We start from the raw sequence: 19,754 nt of genomic DNA, 5'->3' as shown, positions 1-19,754 counted from the left end.
TCTCCCTGTCTATCCCTCTATCTACCTACCTACTTTTTTTAAAAAAATTGCCTCTTCAAAATCTTGGTGTGCCTTATACTCCAGTGCATCTTATACTCCGAAAAAATACGGTACATTTTCTTGACTATAGGTTTCTCGTAAGATCCCCAACAGGAATATTTCAGGTTTCAAGTCAATATGTTGTTTCGGGTTAATGTCAGGATTCCAAATAGCATCCCAAAGTTTATCAGAGTCCGAGCCAAAAGTTTCCTCAAAGTTCCAATTTATTAAGAGGGCCATGTTGGCACATCTAGGAAAACCCGAATCCGAAAAGCTTCCAGGTTCTACACATCTCCACCACATATGATAATATGAGCCAGGTGAAGAGAATTGTGTTCTTCAAGACTTCTGGAAAGCGAGCAGAGCAGAGGGAAGGGCTTTTCCAGAGGGAATGCGCGACAGCAGAGGACCTTGCCAGGTGACACTGCTTAATCGGCAGTGCCCCAAGTGCGTGAACTCTGCCGGAGCTGGGAGAAACAATTGCAGATAGGCAGTCCTGCAACCAACCTGGCTCAGTGCCATGCAGGGATTTCTAAAATGGCAGCCACCACCCTGATTTGCACCCAGGTGCCAGGGTAGCTTGCAGAGAGGTGGTGTTACACGGGCAAATGAAAAACGTGCCCAGAACTTCACTATTACTGCATTAAGCTTAGATTTATACCCGGCCTCTTGTTAATAATAATAATCTCTATATATAAAAATGGCTCTGTGTGTGGCAGGGGGTTGGACTAGAAGACCTCCAAGGTCCCTTCTAATTCTACTATTGTATTATATTGTGTGTGTTTCAGCATAACTCTGGAACGCCTCAAGCAATTTCAACCAAATCTGGCACACAGATGACTTACTCTCTGGAAACAAATAATGAGGATAAGACACCCCTTAACACCCCTCGTGGTGTGTGTTCTGTTAAGCTACATCCTGTTTTGCCTTAACATGGCTTCTACTGTACAGCACAGTGGAGTTGTCATGGTTAACGGCTTCACAATACTCCACAAGGGGGCTCCCTTTGGTAATGTAGCTGACTGGGGGGATTCTGGGAGTTGAGTCTCCACGTATCTTCAAACAGCCAAAGTTGACAAACACCGCTCAAAGCCATAACACAAACTCTCTCCCCACACTTTCTCCTGATCCAACACTTTAGCTAATACTAGGACCCCTGATGGCACAGTACCCTGTTTCCCCTAAAATAAGACCTCCCGGGATAATAAGCCCAATTGGGCTTTTGAGCGCATGCGCTAAAATAAGACCTCCCCTGAAAATAAGCCCGCCCTTAAAATATTTAACTCCATGCGCAGTTGGTTCCCACCATTTCCCGGGGGAGCGGAAGGGGGTGGGGCATGCCCGATGTGCCCCACATGCGCCTACCATCCATGCGCAACAGCCTTGCAGAGGCCACTCCCACAAACCCTAGCTACTGCGCCCCTTCTCTTAGAAGCGGCCGCAAAAAGAGCAGCAGGACCAGGGACACTAGGGCTGGCAAGAGTGTGCCAGAAACAGAGACAGAACTTCCGGCCCTCTCTGGATCAGTTGGTCTATGGGGCCTCCTGCACCTCAAAAATAATAAGATCTCCCCGAAAATAAGGCTAAGCGCTTATTTCGGGGGACAGGGGTGTCAAAAGACCCGAGTCCTTTGGGAGAAGGGCGGCTTATAAATCCAATAAAAACAAACAAGAAAATAAAACCCTGTCTTATTTTCGGGGAAACCGCGGTAGTTAAAAGTGCAGTATTGCAAGCAAATTCTGCCCATAGTCTCAAGTTCGATCCCATCCTTCCGAAGTTGGTAAAATGAGTACCCAGATAGTCAGGAGGGAAAAAGCTGGCTTTGTAAATTGTTCAGAGATGCTGTAAACCCTGATGGAGCAATATACAGATATAAATGTTATTGCTATTGCTACGACTATACCCCAAAATGCTGGTTTTCACAAATGTGATAAAAGTGTTTATGTCCTCCTTGTCGGAGACCCATAAGCGTCCCATGGGAATAATATTGCTGGACTTCACCCTACTTCAGGGTGAGCAATGAGAAAGCAGAAGGCTTAAAGCAGAGTTTTAATCTTAATATTCTGCCATTTGGATATTACCGTTTCCCCGAAAATAAGCCCGGGTCTTATATTATTTTTTGCTCCAAAAGATGCATTAGGGCTCAATTGCATCCATCTGGCTGATGATCTTAACTGGGGCTTATTTTTGGGATAGGGCTTATGTTGTGGCCCCAGCAGGATCTGGTTGAGCTGCTGATGGACTCGGATAGCGAGGAACCGTATGAGTCTGCCCTGGACGATGTGGAGGACCCTGGGAAGGGTTCAGACTCAAGAGCAGGGACCAGAGAGGTTGGTTGGCCACCAGGAGGCACCTGAGGCATGGTGCAGTGGAGAGGATCAAAGGCAGTTTGTCCCTGATGCTAGATTGAGAAGGGCTGAGAAACGGAAGCAGCAACTCCATAGGCAGACTCACAGAAGATGATTAAGCACAGGTGGTTGTGGACTGGCCCCTCCCAAGAGAGTTTACAGGTGAGACGTTGGGAGGGGACATTTGCAGGAAACAACCATTCAAATTAGCAGTGAAGAAAATCTGTCTGTGTATTCTAGCCGTGTCTGTTCGTTTGGAATATTTGCGTTGCTTCATTTGAACTATCTGGGTTGCTGCCATGCTATTTGAAAGTGAGTTGCCTGGGCTCTCAGCCAAAGGATTCGTTATCTCAGTAATTAAACAGTGGTAAACAGCCAAGCCTGTGTTCTGGTTTATTCACAGGTGGGGGGAGGGGGGGTGCAGAACAGGCTTATATTACGAGCATCCTGAAAAATCATGCTAGGGTCTTATTTATGGAGAAACGGGGTATCACCAATCTTACTACCCAAGAACTTTCTCCTTACCTGTTCTGTGATGAACTTATTGATATCCTGGTTCTCCGGCAGGAACTCTTTCCAACTCAATCCACCTTCTCTCCATAATGTTCCGGCCTTCTTGTGGCTCTACAAGGAAGAGAGACAAACTTGGAACCCTTCTGCGTACAATCTCACTGAAAGGACAGCCGTCCTGCACCCCCTGCTTCGTCATGAAGCCTACACTGATAGAGACCCCATAGCTTTACACCCAATATATCCACAAACCTCAGGTGCTATGAATTTGTATTGTGTATTTGGGGCAACAGACTCAAAACAGCATCTGCAGTATATCTAAGATCTAAAGCAGAGGTCCCCAAAGTTGGCAACTTTAAGACTTGTGGACTTCAACTCCCAGAATGCTGGCTGGGGAATTCTGGGAGTTGAAGTCCACAAGTCTTAAAGTTCCCAACTTTGGACACCCCTGACTTAGGGAGTTCATTTAACTACCACCTGGATTGTCAACAAAAATTCTGATTCCAATTGTGTTCCTAAAGCTAAGGACTACCTATCCATCATCCACCAAGAAGGCCCTGCTATCAACTCCCACCAAACCACCTGCTCCGAGCTCACGGATCTTCTCTAGATGTGGAAGGAGAGTGAAACATTGCGTTAGGTGGCATTTTGGCTCAAGGGAACCAAAAACTGTGAAATACAAAGCCTCCTAGATCAGCTGTGGCAAACCTTTTTGTCGTCCATAATGCAAAACCTGTGCGACGCCACCACTCCGCTCCCCTGCGCATGTGTGCGTGACCCTCCTGCGCCCATGCCTGCGCACGCAAATCCACATGCTCCCCCGTGCATGCGAGCATGAACACACACCCCTGTGCACTGTTTTGGGCTAGTAGGCCTCCCGGCAGCCTCCATGCACAGGCATGTGCAACCCCCCTACACTCCGCACATGTGTGCGCATCTTTCTCATGCGCCCCATCCCCCGCGCATGTGTGGCAGAAACCTGAAAATCCGCTGGCTGGTGGGAGGCGCGCGCGCATGTGCAATTGAGCTGAGCTGGGGCAACAGCTCGTGTGCCCGCAGAGAGGACTCTGCCTGCCGCCTGTGGCACAGGCGCCATAGGTTTGCCATCACGGTTTTGAGCCTGATTTATCTGAAGGGGTTTCATCCAGGTAGCCCAAAGACAGGGGCTCATGATGGTGCTAAGGCAGCTAAGGGAACAAGCGACCCACAACGGCCAATCTTCTCACTCCTTCACAGAGGCCATTAAGCAGACGGTTGCTTGCAGGGGAACATACCATTCCTTTGCAAAGTAGGCCCAGGATTTCCACTAATAGAGTTGTGGCCTTGCCAATAGGGACTAGGGGCTTGGCGATCTCCCTGGAAAAAAAAAAAAAAGCAGAAAGGGAAAAGAAGGTCAGACAACAGGAAGCAGGAGCAGAAAACGCAGGGAGTGTTTATGGAGATTCTCAATTGATCCAGGTCACGATTTATCCCAAAGGTGCTTTTCCAAAAAAGGCATTTGGACTTCCTTGTTTGTTTGCTTTTTTAAAAAAAAAAGGTTTCGCTGTTTACCCAAGAAGCTTCTTCAGTTCTAACGTAAGAATTCCCCACCATTCAGTTAGAACCAAAAGAAGCTTCTTGGATGAGAAGCGAAACTTTTTTTTAAAAAAAAGAACCACCACCACCACCACAGACGACCAGTTGCCTTTTTGGAAAAACACTTTTGGGACAAAATGCAGGGCTGTCGCTCGGCTTACCTGAAGAGCTCCTCCATGGGAATCCCGCCTTCTCTCAAAATGGGGGTGATAATCTCTGCCAGGTACAGCCATATATGGGGTATATCAATCTCCATGTCTTCCCCGATCTCCAGGATCTCTTGCAACCTGGAAATCAAAACGCAGGCATGAGGATCGGGCCAGCCTCTAGGATTCCTGGCGGTGTATCGTCGCCCCTCCCTCCCCTCCCCTCCCAACCCTTCCCCAGCTTTTCCTGGCGAGACGCAGCCCCCCCCTCACCCTTACCCTTTGTAGTACTGTTCCTTGGAGAGGTGGCTTGCTTTGACCAAGTGGTAGAGCAGCAGGCCCATGTGCTCGCGTGCGATGGTGCTTCGCTCTAACGTGGACTCGATGCCATTCCGGACAAAGATGTAGAGCTGAGTGGGGCAGCCCAGTTCCTGTACGCACTGCAGAGCTTCCTGGAAAGAGAAAGAAGGGAGATATGGGGGGGGGGGGGGAGCGCTTCAGAACCTGATGCAGATCGCACCAGCAGACCAAGGTCGGGCCAAAACAAGCGAGTTGGAAGAGACCTTGGAGGTCTTCTAGTCCTCTAGCAGGAGACCTTGGACAATTCCAGACAAGAAGCTGTCCAATCTCTTCTTGAGAACCTCGAGTGTTAGAGCACCCACCATTTCTGAAGGCAAGCAGTTTTCACCGACTGTCCCTACTGATAGGAAATTTCTCCTTTGTTCTGGGTTGCTGTTGTGGCCAGCCGGCAGCCAATGAAGCTGGCAGCAGAGTTCAGGCAGTGAGGAGATTGGGGAGGAACATGGGCTATTCTTGGGGGCTGAGGGAAGCTCAGACAAGGGCTCTGTGCCGGAGACAGAGATGGGGCCGAGGCCGTCTGGCAGTTCTCAGCTGCCTCTGGAGCTAGACAGCAGTGAGGCAGAGGAACAGCTGGAGCCTGTTCCCAGTGTGTGCGTGCGCAGAGCTGCCAGGAGAAAAGAACAGCTCAGAAATCAGGGTCGACTTGGGAGTAAAGCCGCAGGCGGACGGCGAATGGCCCCTCCCACGGGAAATAAAAGAGGGGCGAAAGGGGAGTGGGCTTTTGCAGGAAACAATTCATTCATTCATTTCAGGAGTGTGAAGATCTGTCCGTGAATCTCAGAGACTCTGTGCCAAGTCTTTTCTTGCACAGCACCTCATTTGGGAAATATTTACATGGCAGCTTTCCAAGATAGATAAGGTCTGTGGTCATAAATATTCCTTTGAATGACTCTTTACCAGACCTCTGCTGAATGTGAATGAGAGGGGTTTTGTCGGGACCACGAATGACCTAGGAAGCCTAGGTCAGAACACCCAGGCCAGAACAAACCTTCATATCATTGATGTGGAGGTATTCCTCAGTGATGGCCTTGGCTTTCTTCTCCAGCTCTTCCTCGGATAAGGCAGGTTTGGCGGGCGGTTCGGGAGCCACCGGCTCACGCTTGGCTACTGGGAGAGTGAGAAAAGCAGAGAAAGGGAACGGCTGCAATTAGATCGTCACTGGTCACTGTGTCGGCCAATCGTTCCCGAGTCATGGTGGTTCTATCCGGCGGACCGGGGAAAACCAGCGCACGCACCCCGCAGCCAAACAATCACAAGTAACCCTTAGTAATTCATAATTAAGAAATTGCAGAGGGAAAAAACTGAAAATAAATACACCAATTCAAATAATGTTTGCTTAGAAAAATTATTTACGTCTTTCCAAGGCTGGACTGAGTTAAAAAACTGGGTTCTACCAGCTAGAGGGGGTGTGGCCAGGACTTTTAAAACTCAGCCTCAAGGCTATTGGACAAAACCCAGGCTTGGATTCTCCAAGCGGCGCACAGGAGAAATATTGGGAGTAGGATTCACGTCATAATACCGACGATTCTGTAGGATTCTGTACAGCCTGGGTGGTGGCAGTGGTTAGATTGCAGCATTGCAGGCTAATTCTGCCAACTGCCAGCAGTTCGATCCTGACCAGTTCAAGGTTGACTCAGCCTTCCATCCTTCCGAGATGGAGACAGTGAAAACTCAAGATTGTTGGAAGCAATATGCTGGCCCTGCAAACTGCTTAGAGAGGGCTGTGAAGCGGTGTATGAGTCTAAGTGCTACTGCTATTCTCAAGGTGAGTATAAAGATAACACCAGTATGTGGTTATGTATTAAATCTTGGTATATTTTATGATGAAGGACGTCTAAACAATTATAGTCAAATGAAAACGGAGGTATGATGATGGTAACATATTTATACATGTTTAACTCATATATGAGTTAAAATACTTGAGTTCATATGAATTATGTTTGTTGCCTGTGGAAGAGATGCACGAAAGCCTTTTTGAAACCAACTGATACACTTTCTTACAGTATGTAAAGAAGGATGTGTTGTGCTTGTTTTGAAAAATAAAAAATAAAAAAATTTATTTTTAAAAAAGATAATACCAGAGATTTTTTTCTTTTGGGTTTAATGGAGAATGACTTTGAAAGAAAATGTGGGACTTTGAGGCTATATATGTGGATGGCAGCAAGATTACTTTATGCACACAAATGGAAGGACACTTTGATTCCCACAATGGACAAACGGCTGCAAAAGTTAATGGAGCTATCAGAGGTGGTTAAATGACCACTTTGATTAAAGGAAACAATTAATTTGGAAACCGCTTTTGGGTTTTGTGCTTCAGAGGGGGAAGAAATGAAACTCTTGATTTCGGGTTTGCTGATTTGATAGGGTAGTCTATATATTATTATATAAAAAGTTGAGCTTTTATGCTATGACCTTATTCTACTGCATCAAAAGGAGTCAGAAGTTAATGCCTTCTTTCCCCCTGCCCTCTGACCTACACTTTTTGATAAACTAATAAAATTTTGAAATGGAAAAAGGAAGACAAGAGAAAGAGAAGTCAGAGCTCCTTCTGGGCTGGAATTGGGATGGGAGGGAGGGGGGGAGAGGAAGGAAGAGGGAAGGAGAGGGAGAGGGGGGAAAGACAGAGGGAGAGGGGTGGAAAGGGAGAGAGAGGGGAGAGAGGGGTGAGAGAAGGGAAGGAGAGGGGGGTGAGAGAAGGGAAGAAGAGGGGGGAAAGATAGAGGGAGGGGGAGGAAAGGGGTGGAAAGGGAGAGAGAGAGCGAGAGGAAAAGGGAGGGAGGGAGAGGGAAAGGGAGAGAGGGGAGAGAGGGAGATCCTGTTTCACTTCCTGTTTGCACCCCCACTGCTACCCCCACTCACCAGGTTCCCTGCTTCGATCCCGCTCTTCCGTCATGCTAGCCACTTTGCGCACCGTTTCAAGGACTCCTTGCCGTTCGCGCTCCCGGCTCCGGTCGTCCATTTCTTTGCTGAAGCTGCGCTTGGTGATCGGGGTTCGGTTTCTCTCCATCCGCTCTACCCTCTCGGATCGCTCCACGCGGTCGCCTCGCTCCGCCCGCTCTACCCTCTCGCTTCGCTCGCTGCCTTTCTCAGAGCGGTCGCGGCTGCTGCTGCTTCTGCAAACAGAGCAAATACAGCTCCTTGTCAGAGTTTGTTGCGGAAATCAAATCCAGAAAGTACACACAGGTAACTGATTCAGCAGGATTCATTAACTCCTTTATATACATAATAACACATGAATAAATGTACAATACCAACATCAGATTCTTCCAACGTGGTAGAGGAGAGATTCATTTCCAGTTTCAATTAAGAGAGCAGGCTAGATTAGTTCTCTTGCACAGACTCAGAGCTACATAGGTAAGCCACTCCCAGGCTCCGAGCCATCTGGCATGGCTCTCAGTCACCAAATAGTTCCCATTGGTTGACCCAGTTGCCATGCCTATACATTGGCTGACTTTGTTATCATGTCCTATTCCAGCCAGTCCCCAATGGCTGGCCTGTAGCTATGGCCTATTCCAGTTCATGAATATTCTGACATCCCTCCTTTAGGTGAGAGCACCCGTTCCAGCCCTTCATGGAAGAACCCAGAACTCTCTCCAACGGAGTGGAAAGGTGCCCTCATAAGGATCACCCATCACTTAATGCCCCCATTGCATTAAGTGGTACAACAGAAGAGTTAAATAAAACTCCAAGGCAATCCCAAATCAGGAACAGACATATCATCATTTCCCAAGTATCTAAAAAGGTTACATCATGATTAACTAGACCAAAGTTTATTAAACTGGTGTTTTTCTACTCATCCAATTAACGAAATGAAACATTTTAGTTAGGCAGGGAGTCATTGGAATGTACCAACTTGCCATACTGATTGTAGGGTTTCTTCCCAAAATGAAATGCAATATGTAAATGAAGACTCAATTGTCCAGGCCAAAACTACCCCAAGAGGTGAAATCATGGCAAATGCAATGACGTTTATTAAACTGAGACATTGCATTACTCATCCAGGTGACCTCATCAGTAAAAATGAAGTTATGTTGTATGTGACATCATACAAATACCGTATTTTTCAGAGTATAAGACGCACCTTTTTCCCTCAAAACAAAAGGGTGAATATCTGGGTGCGTCTTATACAAGGAACACAGCATTTTTGGCCTCCCGAAACCCCGCCCCCTTTGCAAAAATGGCCGTGCATAGTTTTTAGGCGGCTTCCAGAGCACTCCTGGGGACTGGGGAGGGCAAAAATGGGCAACAAAAGGGCCATTTTCTGCTCGTTTTTGCCCCACTCCCCAGCCCCCAGGAGCACTCTACAAGCCTCCTAAAGGCTATGCATGTCCTTTTTTTGACAAAAAAGGGCCCATTTTTGCGAAAAATGGGCCATTTGGGGGAGGTCTTTTTTTTTAATTTGCCTCTTCAAAATCTTGGTGCATCCTATACTCCGATGCGTCTTATATTCCCCAAAATACAGTACATCCAGATCATTTCTCAAGGGAATGAAAAGACCTCCAGAAGCTGCTGCTTTTAATTGCACTGAGAAAGCCAGAGTTTATTCTATAAAAACAATGTTGGTGGAAGGCAAAGGGAATAAATCTACTCAAGAATATATGTTGCTTTGTAGGGGAAAAGGGCCCAATTGGAATATATTGTATATCTTTTAGTCGTTACAGAAGAAGAAATACAAGGGGAGAAATGGTCTCGGGTGTTTGTGTGGGCACCGTAATATTTGTACTTTTTATTCCTTTTTTGTATTTAGATTTATATGTACTATGTTTGCACTATTTGTATTTAAGATAAAATTTAAAAAAATAATTTTTTAAAAAAAATAAAGCCAGAGTTTAAGCAAAATTCACTTTCCTTCAGGCCTGGTAGATGAAATGCAAATATTCATGTGGAAGTCGTTTCGATTTCCTATGCTGTTAGAACCCAATACATTTTGCAAATTGGATCAATGAACTAAGCGGCGTTTTTAAATTGCACCACTCAACTGCTGATAGCATCAAGCCATGATGGTTTTGACCACGGTTCCCCAAACAACCCGGAATCTGACAGTAATGGTCTGCTTGACCGACACTCTCTATTTATGTCTGCCAGTATTAATCAACACCTTAGCAGCTGTGGATGAGAATTCTGCCCGGGTTGTTAAAAAGGGAGCTTGGTGGGATTAAGTACTCTTTAAGTGTATGCTATGTTTTCAACCTCATGTCAGTGGAGGAAAATGTGAGGCTTTTTAAAACTGTGATTGCATATCTGTGGATCGTGTACGCAAGATTTATGGTTTGAATTGCTCTTTGGGACAGTTCTATATTACAGATTTTCCAGCTTGGTTCGCATTAACCTTGGCTAAATTGTGTTAACTCAAGTGTGGAAACCCAGCCCATTTGACAAGGGTTAATGTATTGTGCAAACCGAGAAGACGGTTTAATTCAGAAAAAAACAGTTGCAACCAGCTTGCCTTCCACTGAAAACCTGTATACTGCACGAGCCAGAATGAGGTCTGAGAAAATATCTACATCTATCTCAGCTTCTGACCTCAGGATGCGTGATCTATCTCAGCTTCTGACCTCAGGATGCCGCGATAGGACACTGCATGCCAAAACAACTGAACATAAAGGTAATCCCCCCCCCCCCGGTGCCATCTCTCTGCTGGACACATAATCTCCACAGCACTGTCTCATTTCTCATCCTTCCTACTACCTTCCCCTATTGCAGTGACGGCTAAACTTTTTGTCGTTGTGTGCCGAAAGCGTGCACGTTAAGCTGTTAAATGTGCCCATGCCCACAATGCAATGCACGTGCCTGCCCCCCCCGCATGCACGCAACTGCCCCACGTTGTGCCCTGTCCCCCGTATATGCACTGCCCCCCAGGAGCATGCGCAGCAGAAACCCGAAGACCAGTTGGCCAGAGGGAGGTGTGGATGCATGGGCAGTGAAGCTGGCCTGGCACAATGGCTGGCGTGCCCTCAGAGAGGGCTCTGCATGCCACCTGTAGCACGCATGTCATAGGTTCGCCATCACGGCCCTGTTGGCTTATGATTTATCAATTGTTGTTTGTAATTTATAATTAATTATTGTAAACTCTCATTTATGATCTATGACCTATGACTTGCTGTTTAGATATACACTATGAGCTTATGCACCGTAGACAAATTCCTTGTGTGTTCGATCATTCTTGGCCAATAAAGAATTCTATTCTATTTTATTCTAGTCTACTAATTTTCTCTATTCTATTCTATACATTCTATTCTATTCTACTCATTTTCTCTATTCTATTCTACTCTACATTCTATTCTATTCTACTCATTTTCTCCATTCTATTCTATTTTATTCTATATTCTATTCTACTCATTTTCTCTATTCTATTCATTTTATTCTATTCTACTCATTTATTCTATTCTAGTCTATTCTATTCTATTCTACATTCTATTCTATTCTATTCTACTCATTTTCTCCATTCTATTCTAGTTACTCATTTTCTCCATTCTATTCTATTTTATTCTATATTCTATTCTATTCTACTCATTTACTCTATTCTATTCATTTTATTCTATTCTACTCATTTTATTCTATTCTACTCATTTATTCTATTCTATTCTACTCATTTATTCTATTCTATTCTATTCTACTCATTTATTCTATTCTATTCTATTCTATTCTATTTATTCTACTCATTTACTCTATTCTACTCATTTTATTCTATTCTACTCATTTTATTCTATTCTACTCATTTATTCTATTCTACTCATTTATTCTATTCTATTCTATTCTACTCATTTATTCTATTCTATTCTATTCTATTCTATTTATTCTACTCATTTTCTCCTATCCTATTCTACTCTACTCTACTCTAATTTATTCTATTCCTATTCGGTCATTCGGTCAAGGGTGTTTTGTGAGCACAGCCCCTGTGTGACCAAAACCTCTTCATTCCACCAGCTCACATATTCCGAAGGAGCAACCACAATGTTGTCAAGGGCCCTGAAACCCAGAACAGGCCCTTCCGCCCCTCTCTTAAGCCACCCTCAAACACCAGGGGAAATTCCGCCCACAGAAGCGAAAAGGAGACAACCAACCTTTGAATCACACGCCGAACATCTTGGCTCTCTGCAGGAGCCGACTGTTGTAAGGCTGAGAAACGATTCAAAGTACTCGTGGCTGGACGGGTGGTGTCAGCAGCTACTGGAAGGAAAACGGTGGGTTAGACGAGTTCAGAATTTCCATGGCATCGCGGATTTCGCAAACGTTCAGTTGCCACCTTACCTGGTTCAGGAGGTTTGGCACCCGAACCACCACTGCTGCCTTTGCCCCAGCTCAGTCGTCCGCCAGGTGCAAACAGCTGACTATTAGTGTCAATTGAACTAGGCTGTAAAATGGAGAAAGACAAGACACAGTTCATTTGATTACCATTACCGTATTTTTTGGACTATAAGACGCACCGGTATATAAGACCTAACCAAGATTTTGAAGAGGTAAGTAGGAAAAAAAAGGTTTTTGTCCTTCATGGCCTCCAGCAGCATTCTGCAGGCTTCAGCAGGGCTGGGGGAAAGCAAAAACACAATTTTTGCGGAAAACAGGCCGTTTTTCACAAAAATGGAGGCATTTTTGCCTTCCCCAGCTCTACTGAAGCCTGCAGAGTGCTTCTGGGGGTTGGGGGGAAGGCAAAAACGCCTCCGATTTTGACAGCCCATTTTTTGTAAAAATGGGATGCAGGGGCAGAGCTTCAGGAGACCAAAAATGGCTGTATTCGGTGCCTAAGACGCACCAACATTTCCACGCTCTTTTAGGGGGCGAGGGAGGGAAAGGTGTGTCTTATACTCCGAAAAATACGGTAGTTAAGTATGCGTGCTTTTCTGCTCCCTTAATTATGCCATCTCCATCATAGGCAAAAAGGTAACAGCTTCAATAAGCATCTAAAACATTACAAAATCCATCAAATATGTTGCAACTAAGTGATACTTATGGCAATTCGAAGTACTACTCAGTGCCCTTATTTATCCCAGGTGAAGTCCCAAAGGTGTTTTTTCAAGAGGCAAATAAATTTTCTTGCGTTTTGTTTTTAAGACTTCCACAAATCTTCTTCAGCTCTGACTGGATGTTGGCGAATGGAAGGATTTATATTCCTTGCAGACAGCTGGTCATTTGCATCCTTTTAGACGAGTGGTTCTCAACCTGTGGGTCGGGACCCCTTTGGGGGTCGAACGATCCTTTCACAGGGGTTGCCTAAGACCAAAGGAAAACACATATTTTCAATGGTCTTAGGAACCGAGACACCAATTTTATGGTTGGGGGTCACCACAATACAATACAATACAATAGCAGAGTTGGAAGGGACCTTGGAGGTCTTCTAGTCCAACCCCCTCCCTAAGCAGGAAACCCTATACCGTTTCAGACAAATAGCTATCCAACATCTTCTTAAAGACTTCCAGTGTTGGGGCATTCACAACTTCTGGAGGCAACTTCTGTTCCACTGATTAATTGTTCTGTCAGGAAATTTCTCCTCAGTTCTAAGTTGCTTCTCTCCTTGGTTAGTTTCCACCCATTGCTTCTTGTTCTACCCTCAGGTGCCTTGGAGAATAGTTTGACTCCCTATTCTTTGTGGCAACCCCTGAGATATTGGAAGACTGCTATCCTGTCTCCCCTAGTCCTTCTTTTCATTAAACTAGACATACCCAGTTCCTGCAACCGTTCTTCGTATGTTTTAGTCTCCAGTCCCCTAATCATCTTTGTTGCTCTTCTCTGCACTCTTTCTAGAGTCTCCACATCTTTTTTACATCGTGGCAACCAAAACTGAATGCAGTATTCCAAGTGTGGCCTTACCAAAGGATTATAAAGTGGTATTAACCCTTCACGTGATCTTGATTCTATCCCTCTGTTGATGCAGCCTAGAACTGTGTTGGCTTTTTTGGCAGCTGCTGCACACGGCTGGCTCCTATTTCAATGGTTGTCCACTAGGACTCCAAGATCCCTCTCACAGTTACTACCGTTGAGAAAGGTACCACCTGTTCTTTACCTGTGCATTTCGTTTTTCTTGCCTAAATGTAGAACCTTACCACAACATGAGGAACTCTATTAAAGGGTCGCGGCATTGGGAAGGTTGAGAACCATTGTTTTAGACAGTTGTTGAGGTCACTTGGAGGTTTTATCTGTGTCCTCAGGGTCACCTAAATAGTGCAAATGGGTGTTTTTCTGCTTAAGGCTCTACATCCATATGCATTACTCAGGTGACCCCGAGGACAGAGATAAAACCTCCAAGTGACCTCAACAACTGTCTAAAAGGATGCAAATGACCAGCTGTCTGCAAGGAATATAAATCCTTCCATTCCCCACCATCCAGTCAGAACTGAAGAAGCTTCTTGGAGAAGTAAAACGTTTTTCAAAGAAAAACCAGAAAGTCCAGTTGCCTCTTGAAAAAAGCACCTTTGGGGCAATCATGACCTCCATAGACATCTCAAGTGAAGGTCTCATTTATTTAACACATTATTTAACTTATTTACTTAACTCATCGTGCAGGTTTATGTGAAAGATAAGGCAGGATGCATTTATAAGCATTATAACGTAGTGAACAATAAAATTTTGAGCCTTGACCCTTTAAAAATAAAAACTAGAACATGTTATCCCAAAGACTATCAAAAATCAAGGTGGGTGGATATATTCTTTAAATGTGTGTGTATTTTCTTCTTGCAGGTTAGTAGTCCTGCTTTCTGTTGCTAGAATATTTGTCAGATCTCACTTTCCACGTTCACATTAAAAAATACTCCAAACTTATAAATAGAATTCATCTGGAGGAGATGCAAAGGCAGTTTAAATAAGACTTGGGTTCCCTGCTTTCCCAAATCCCAGGAAAAGGCAACGTTGTTCAGTATTATGTTGGTTAGCATAATGACCATCACATCCAACGGTCATAAAAAGTAATCTAGATTTTTGGTGACCTAGGCAATCTCACATCAGGCTGATTCTTGAGACTTTACTTTCCGTCATCTAGAAAAAGAAGACACCCTCCCCCAGCCCCAATTTTAGGTAAAAGTTCCCCTCACACATATGTGCTAGTCGTTCCGGATCTAGGGGGCGGTGCTCATCTCCATTTCAAAGCCGAAGAGCCAGTGCTGTCTGAAGACGCCTCCGTGGTCAAGTGACAACGGGGCACGGAACGCTGTTACCTTCCCACCAAAGGTGCCCCCTATTTTCCTACTTGCATTTTTGCATGCTTTCAAACCGCTAGGTTGGCGGAAGCTGGGACAAGTCACAGGAGCTCACTCCGTCACGTGGCGCTAGGGATTCAAACCGCCCAATGGCCAACCTTTCTGATTGACAAGTTCAGCGTCTTCGCCACTGAGCCACCACGTTCCGCCAATATTACTAGTACCCAAAACCTGTGACCAACTTACCTTAGTGATCTTGGTTAACCTGCTGGGGTCAAGGGGCCTGTTGCCCTTGCTGATGGGAACGGTATTCCAACCGTCGTCTGATACCAAGTTTCCTCGTCCCCCTGCAGAGATAACGCAAGTCAAGAATTCGTCTTTGAAATTATTTGAGAGCACCAGCTGTCCTCCTGGCCAAGTCTGGACTTTGGGGAAAGCTAGAACTCTACTTCCACTGGAGCCAAGAATTTGCCACTTTTGGAGTACAGGCGGTCCTCGACTTATGACCACAATTGAGCCCAAAATTTCTGTTGCTAAGCAAGAAAGGTGAATCTTGCCCAATTTTATGCCCTTTCTTGCCACAGTGGGTTAAGTGAAGCACTGCAGTTGTTACGTTAGCCGCCCTTCAATGAACGTGGCTTCCCCGTTGACTTTGCTTGCCAGAAGATCGCAAAAGGGGATCACATGACCCAGGGACACTGCAAAAGTTTTAAGTGTGTATGCCGAGTGTCTGAATTTTAAAACATGTGATCACGGGGATGCAGCAACGGTCTTAAGTGTGAAAAAACAGCCATCAGCCGCTTTTTTCACTGCCGTTGTAGCTTCGGTCACTAAATTGTAACTGGAACTCTGGCAGCAGATTCGGACAGTGGGGAGGTTGGGGAGGAACCTTGGCCAGTCCTGGAGTCTGGGGAAGGCTCTGATGAGGGCTCTGTGTCGGAGGCAGAGGGGGGGCTAAGGCCGTATGCCAGTTATCAGCTGCCTTCAGAGTCAGACATCAGTGGGGCAGAAGAACAGCTGGAGCCTGTTCCCAGTGTGTGTATGTGCAGAGCTGCCAGGAGAAGGGAACAGCTAAGGAACAAGGGTCAACTCAGGAGTAAAGCCACAGGTGGACGGTGAATGGCCCCTCCCATAGGGAATAAAAGAGGAGCAAAAGGGGAGTGGAGTTTGCAGGAGACAATGAGTTCAATTCGATAGGGTGAAGGTCTGTTCCTGACTTCTTGCCAAGTAATTGCTGCTACAGAGTGGCGTTTGGAAGATATCGGCCTGGCAGCTCTCCAAGCCTGATAAAGGTCTGTAGTTGTGAAATCTCTTGTTGGCTGGGACTTTGCTGGAGAGGAATTCCCTTTAACCTAAACAAAAGGGGTTTTATCGGGACGAGGAGTCGGCTTCATGATCTTGGGAAGCCTCGGTCAGAACGTTGGAAAACACTCCAGGCAGCATCTATTTCTCTTGGATTCCGCCTCACCTGCAGATGGGCCTGGAGGGCCTCTCCTGTTGTCCTTCTTGGACATCAGCTGTTGCACTTTAATGTGCTCCCGGTGCTCCTCCATCTCGGCTTCCTTGTGAATCTGGTCAATGGTCTTAGGACCCTGATCCCCTCTCCTTGGCACCCAACTGTTCTGCAAAAGGCATAAGGAAAAGCAGGGAGAGGCATTACCGCAGGCAGATCGCTCGGCTGCGTGAAACTGACGCTGGCAGACCGGGGATGAGAGAAAAGGGTGATGGGCAACACAGCTCCTGGCCATATTCCTAGGTTAGTCTTTCTTTCCTGTATCGATTGCACTTCAATTCTTTAAAACAGGGCCGTCCAAAGTTGAGAATTTTAAGACTTGTGGACTTCAATTCCCAGAATTCCCCAGCCAGCATTGAAAGGACAATTTCCAACTAGGCCTGTTTGGGTAAAGATGGCTTAGGGCAGATTTTCCCAGTTAGATGTCTCTTTCTCTACCCCACTTTTTTGCCCCCCCCCCCCAATTTTAATCTTGACCCAAGAGTGGTCAAATTGGTGCCTGCTGCCGCCACCCTGGTTTCTCACACTTTTATGTGTGCTAAATCAGGGGTCGCCAAACTTAGCAAACTTGAAGACTTGTGCACTTCAACTCCTAGAATTCTTCAGCCAGCCATGCTATGCTAGCTGAGGAATCTTGGGAGTTGAAGTCCACTTTAAGAAAGTTAAGAAAGTTGGTAGGATTGAGACACAGTGATATAAGGTGATAGGAAAGCAGGAGAGAAGGTATTAACCTCTACCATTAATAATTCCACTCTGGCTAGTCAAAAAAAAAAAAAAAAGCATAGCAATTAAAGTATTGAAGCGGACACGAGACGATGGATAGATGATTTTTTTTTACTGTTGTTTTGATTCGTTTTTCCCTTTCCCTCTCCTTTTAAAGCGTAGCAATTAAAGTATTGAAGCGGGCAAGAGACGATGGATAGTTTCTCTTTTTTGTTGTTGTTTTGATTTGCCTTTCCTTTTCTCTCTCTCTCCTTTTTTTTTAGGTAGGTGACATGATTAGAAGTTAGATAGGAAAGAAAGAAAAAGTTGTTTAACAAAGGGTGACGCGATTAAAAGCTAGAACAAGTGATAGAAATAAGAGAAGAGGGAATATTGGTGTATTCATTTATATATAACAAAATGAAAGTAATAACAAGAGAAAATGTGGAACGATTGAACAATGATCAACTGTAACCTAACGTAAATGTGTATTATTATTATTAGAAATACATGAGTTGATTGAATGTAATAATTATGGTTAGCTTTATTGGGTTTATTTGCATTAGAATATATGACACTCGGGTGCCACACTGTTCACGCACTCATTTGAGATATTTATAAAAAAATAAAAACTGGGGGAAATAGTTCCACTCTTGCACTGATGATGTTACTAGTTTGGGTAATGAAACGTCTGCAAGAATACAAGCAAGCACAGAGGGAGCCAAGGCCCCCCAATTCCACCCAGCTAGCCTTGGGTGGTAGAGGCTTGTAATTTATTTACCCAGCTGGCCTGTCCCAGAAGAGAGGAAGGGGACTGTCCAGGGTCCAAAACTGAGCTGCTACCTGCACCTTACCCGCCTGAGGTCAATCACATCCTGCAGCATGAAACGGATCCGCGAGGACGTTTTCTTCTCCTTAATTATTTTCTCCATCTGGTTGAAGTACTGATCCATTCGAGGCTGAAGAGCAAGAAATGGAATGTTTGTTTTGTTTATTTGGTGTATGACAAAAAGAAATGAATAGAGACGACACGATAGAAACAGTACAGGCTGTTCTTGAGTTACAACGGTTCCTTTGAACGACCGTTCCAAGTTACAACAGCACTGGAAAAAGCTGAAACAATAATTAGAAAGGATTATTATAAAATATGGCACAGAATGTATCAGTGGCTAGAAAACAGTGGCTAGAAGCCAAAACAGGAAATTGAAGGGTTTTGTGTTTTTTTGCTTTTTCTAAACTAGTATTGAATAAAAATTAACCAAGAGTTACTAATTACTATCAAACTTAAAGTATCGACCATAATGTAAATATAATGGTGATATGAACCATTATTGTTACAACTGTGAGTACAACTGTTACTACACTATTACAGATGTTAAAACCGATAGGAAGGCAATGTAGAATAGAGAATAATATTATAAAAGTATTGTTTTTTAGGCTTTTATAATACTATAAAAGCTAAAAGCCTAAGTAGTGGAGATGGATGTGGAGCTTTTAAGTTAAGCAGAAAGCACAGCTCCAGACCCCTTTACACTACTTGGGTGACCCTGAGGACACAGAGAACTCTCCCCCCCCCCAAAGTGGCCTCAACGACTATCTAAAACTGTTTCTCAACCTTGACAACTTGAAGATGTCTGGACTTCAACTCCCAGAATTCCCCAGCTGGCTGGGGAATTCTGGGAGTTGAAGTCCAGACATCTTCAAGTTGCCAAGGTTGAGAAACACTGATCTAAAAGGATGCAAATGACCAGCTGCCTTGCAAGGAGTATAAATCCTTCCATTCTCCACCATCCAGTCAGAGCTGAAGAAGCTTCTTGGATGGGAAGTGAAACGTCTTCAAAAAAACAACAACAAGGAAGTCCACTTGCCTCTTGGAGAGAAAAAAAGAAAGCCCCTTTGGGACACCCACGATCTGGGTGACTTGAGAATCTCTATAGGTAGTAACTAAAACACAAGGGGCATCTAATGCTCCTTAAAAGATAAGAGAATTGCTGCTTTCTCCCTTCCGCGGCAAAGGGGGTGAAGTACCTTGGCCTTCTCAAAGTCCAGGTCTTTGCCGATGGTCGTCAGCAACCGACAGAGACACTCCAGGGACTCCTCGTCGTGGTTCTTCAGCAGCTTGACCACGCAGTCGTGCATGATGGCCTCCGTCAGCATCTTGAGCTTGAAGAGCTCCCCGATGAACTTGATGTTGCCAAGAGAGCGCCGTCTGGCTTTGTCCCGGGCGTCATCCAGCTCCTCTTTTAGGCGGGTTTTCTCCTCAGGCTGCAGAAAGAAAGAGGAGATGCAATGGTTGACGGTGGATAACATGACTTTTCAAAAGTCTTAACTTAAAAACGACCCGTCGCAGCCATTTTTTTTTTAACAATCCCAGAGTCTAGAGACGTTGTGCATTAAATGAATGGGATGTGGCCCGATACGTTGTCCGTTT

The 19,754-nt window shown here is 45.1% G+C and overlaps 1 protein-coding gene across 17 annotated transcripts in view; it reads right to left on the bottom strand.

Moving 5' to 3' along the window:
* The window catches only part of EIF4G1 (eukaryotic translation initiation factor 4 gamma 1), a 160,139-nt gene that overhangs the window by 12,339 nt on the left and 128,046 nt on the right, over positions 1 to 19,754 (bottom strand). For 10 of the 17 annotated variants that reach the window (XM_081953614.1, XM_081953611.1, XM_081953599.1 and 7 more), the window contains 12 exons: positions 19,352 to 19,588; positions 18,178 to 18,282; positions 16,577 to 16,730; positions 15,355 to 15,455; positions 12,230 to 12,332; positions 12,043 to 12,148; positions 7,838 to 8,091; positions 5,967 to 6,085; positions 4,898 to 5,070; positions 4,634 to 4,759; positions 4,172 to 4,253; positions 2,913 to 3,011 (listed from right to left, as the gene is read on the bottom strand). In XM_081953614.1, coding sequence (XP_081809740.1) covers positions 2,913 to 3,011; positions 4,172 to 4,253; positions 4,634 to 4,759; positions 4,898 to 5,070; positions 5,967 to 6,085; positions 7,838 to 8,091; positions 12,043 to 12,148; positions 12,230 to 12,332; positions 15,355 to 15,455; positions 16,577 to 16,730; positions 18,178 to 18,282; positions 19,352 to 19,588 — 1,659 coding nt within the window. The remainder of the gene's footprint in view (positions 1 to 2,912; positions 3,012 to 4,171; positions 4,254 to 4,633; positions 4,760 to 4,897; positions 5,071 to 5,966; positions 6,086 to 7,837; positions 8,092 to 12,042; positions 12,149 to 12,229; positions 12,333 to 15,354; positions 15,456 to 16,576; positions 16,731 to 18,177; positions 18,283 to 19,351; positions 19,589 to 19,754) is intronic. The other 7 variants (XM_081953600.1, XM_081953606.1, XM_081953602.1 and 4 more) reach the window with 3 other exon arrangements.

The sequence above is a fragment of the Natrix helvetica genome (genome assembly GCF_964273705.1).
Source record: "Natrix helvetica genome assembly, chromosome: 5".
NCBI lineage: Eukaryota > Metazoa > Chordata > Lepidosauria > Squamata > Natricidae > Natrix > Natrix helvetica.
This window is presented reverse-complemented; position numbering and strand designations above follow the sequence as displayed.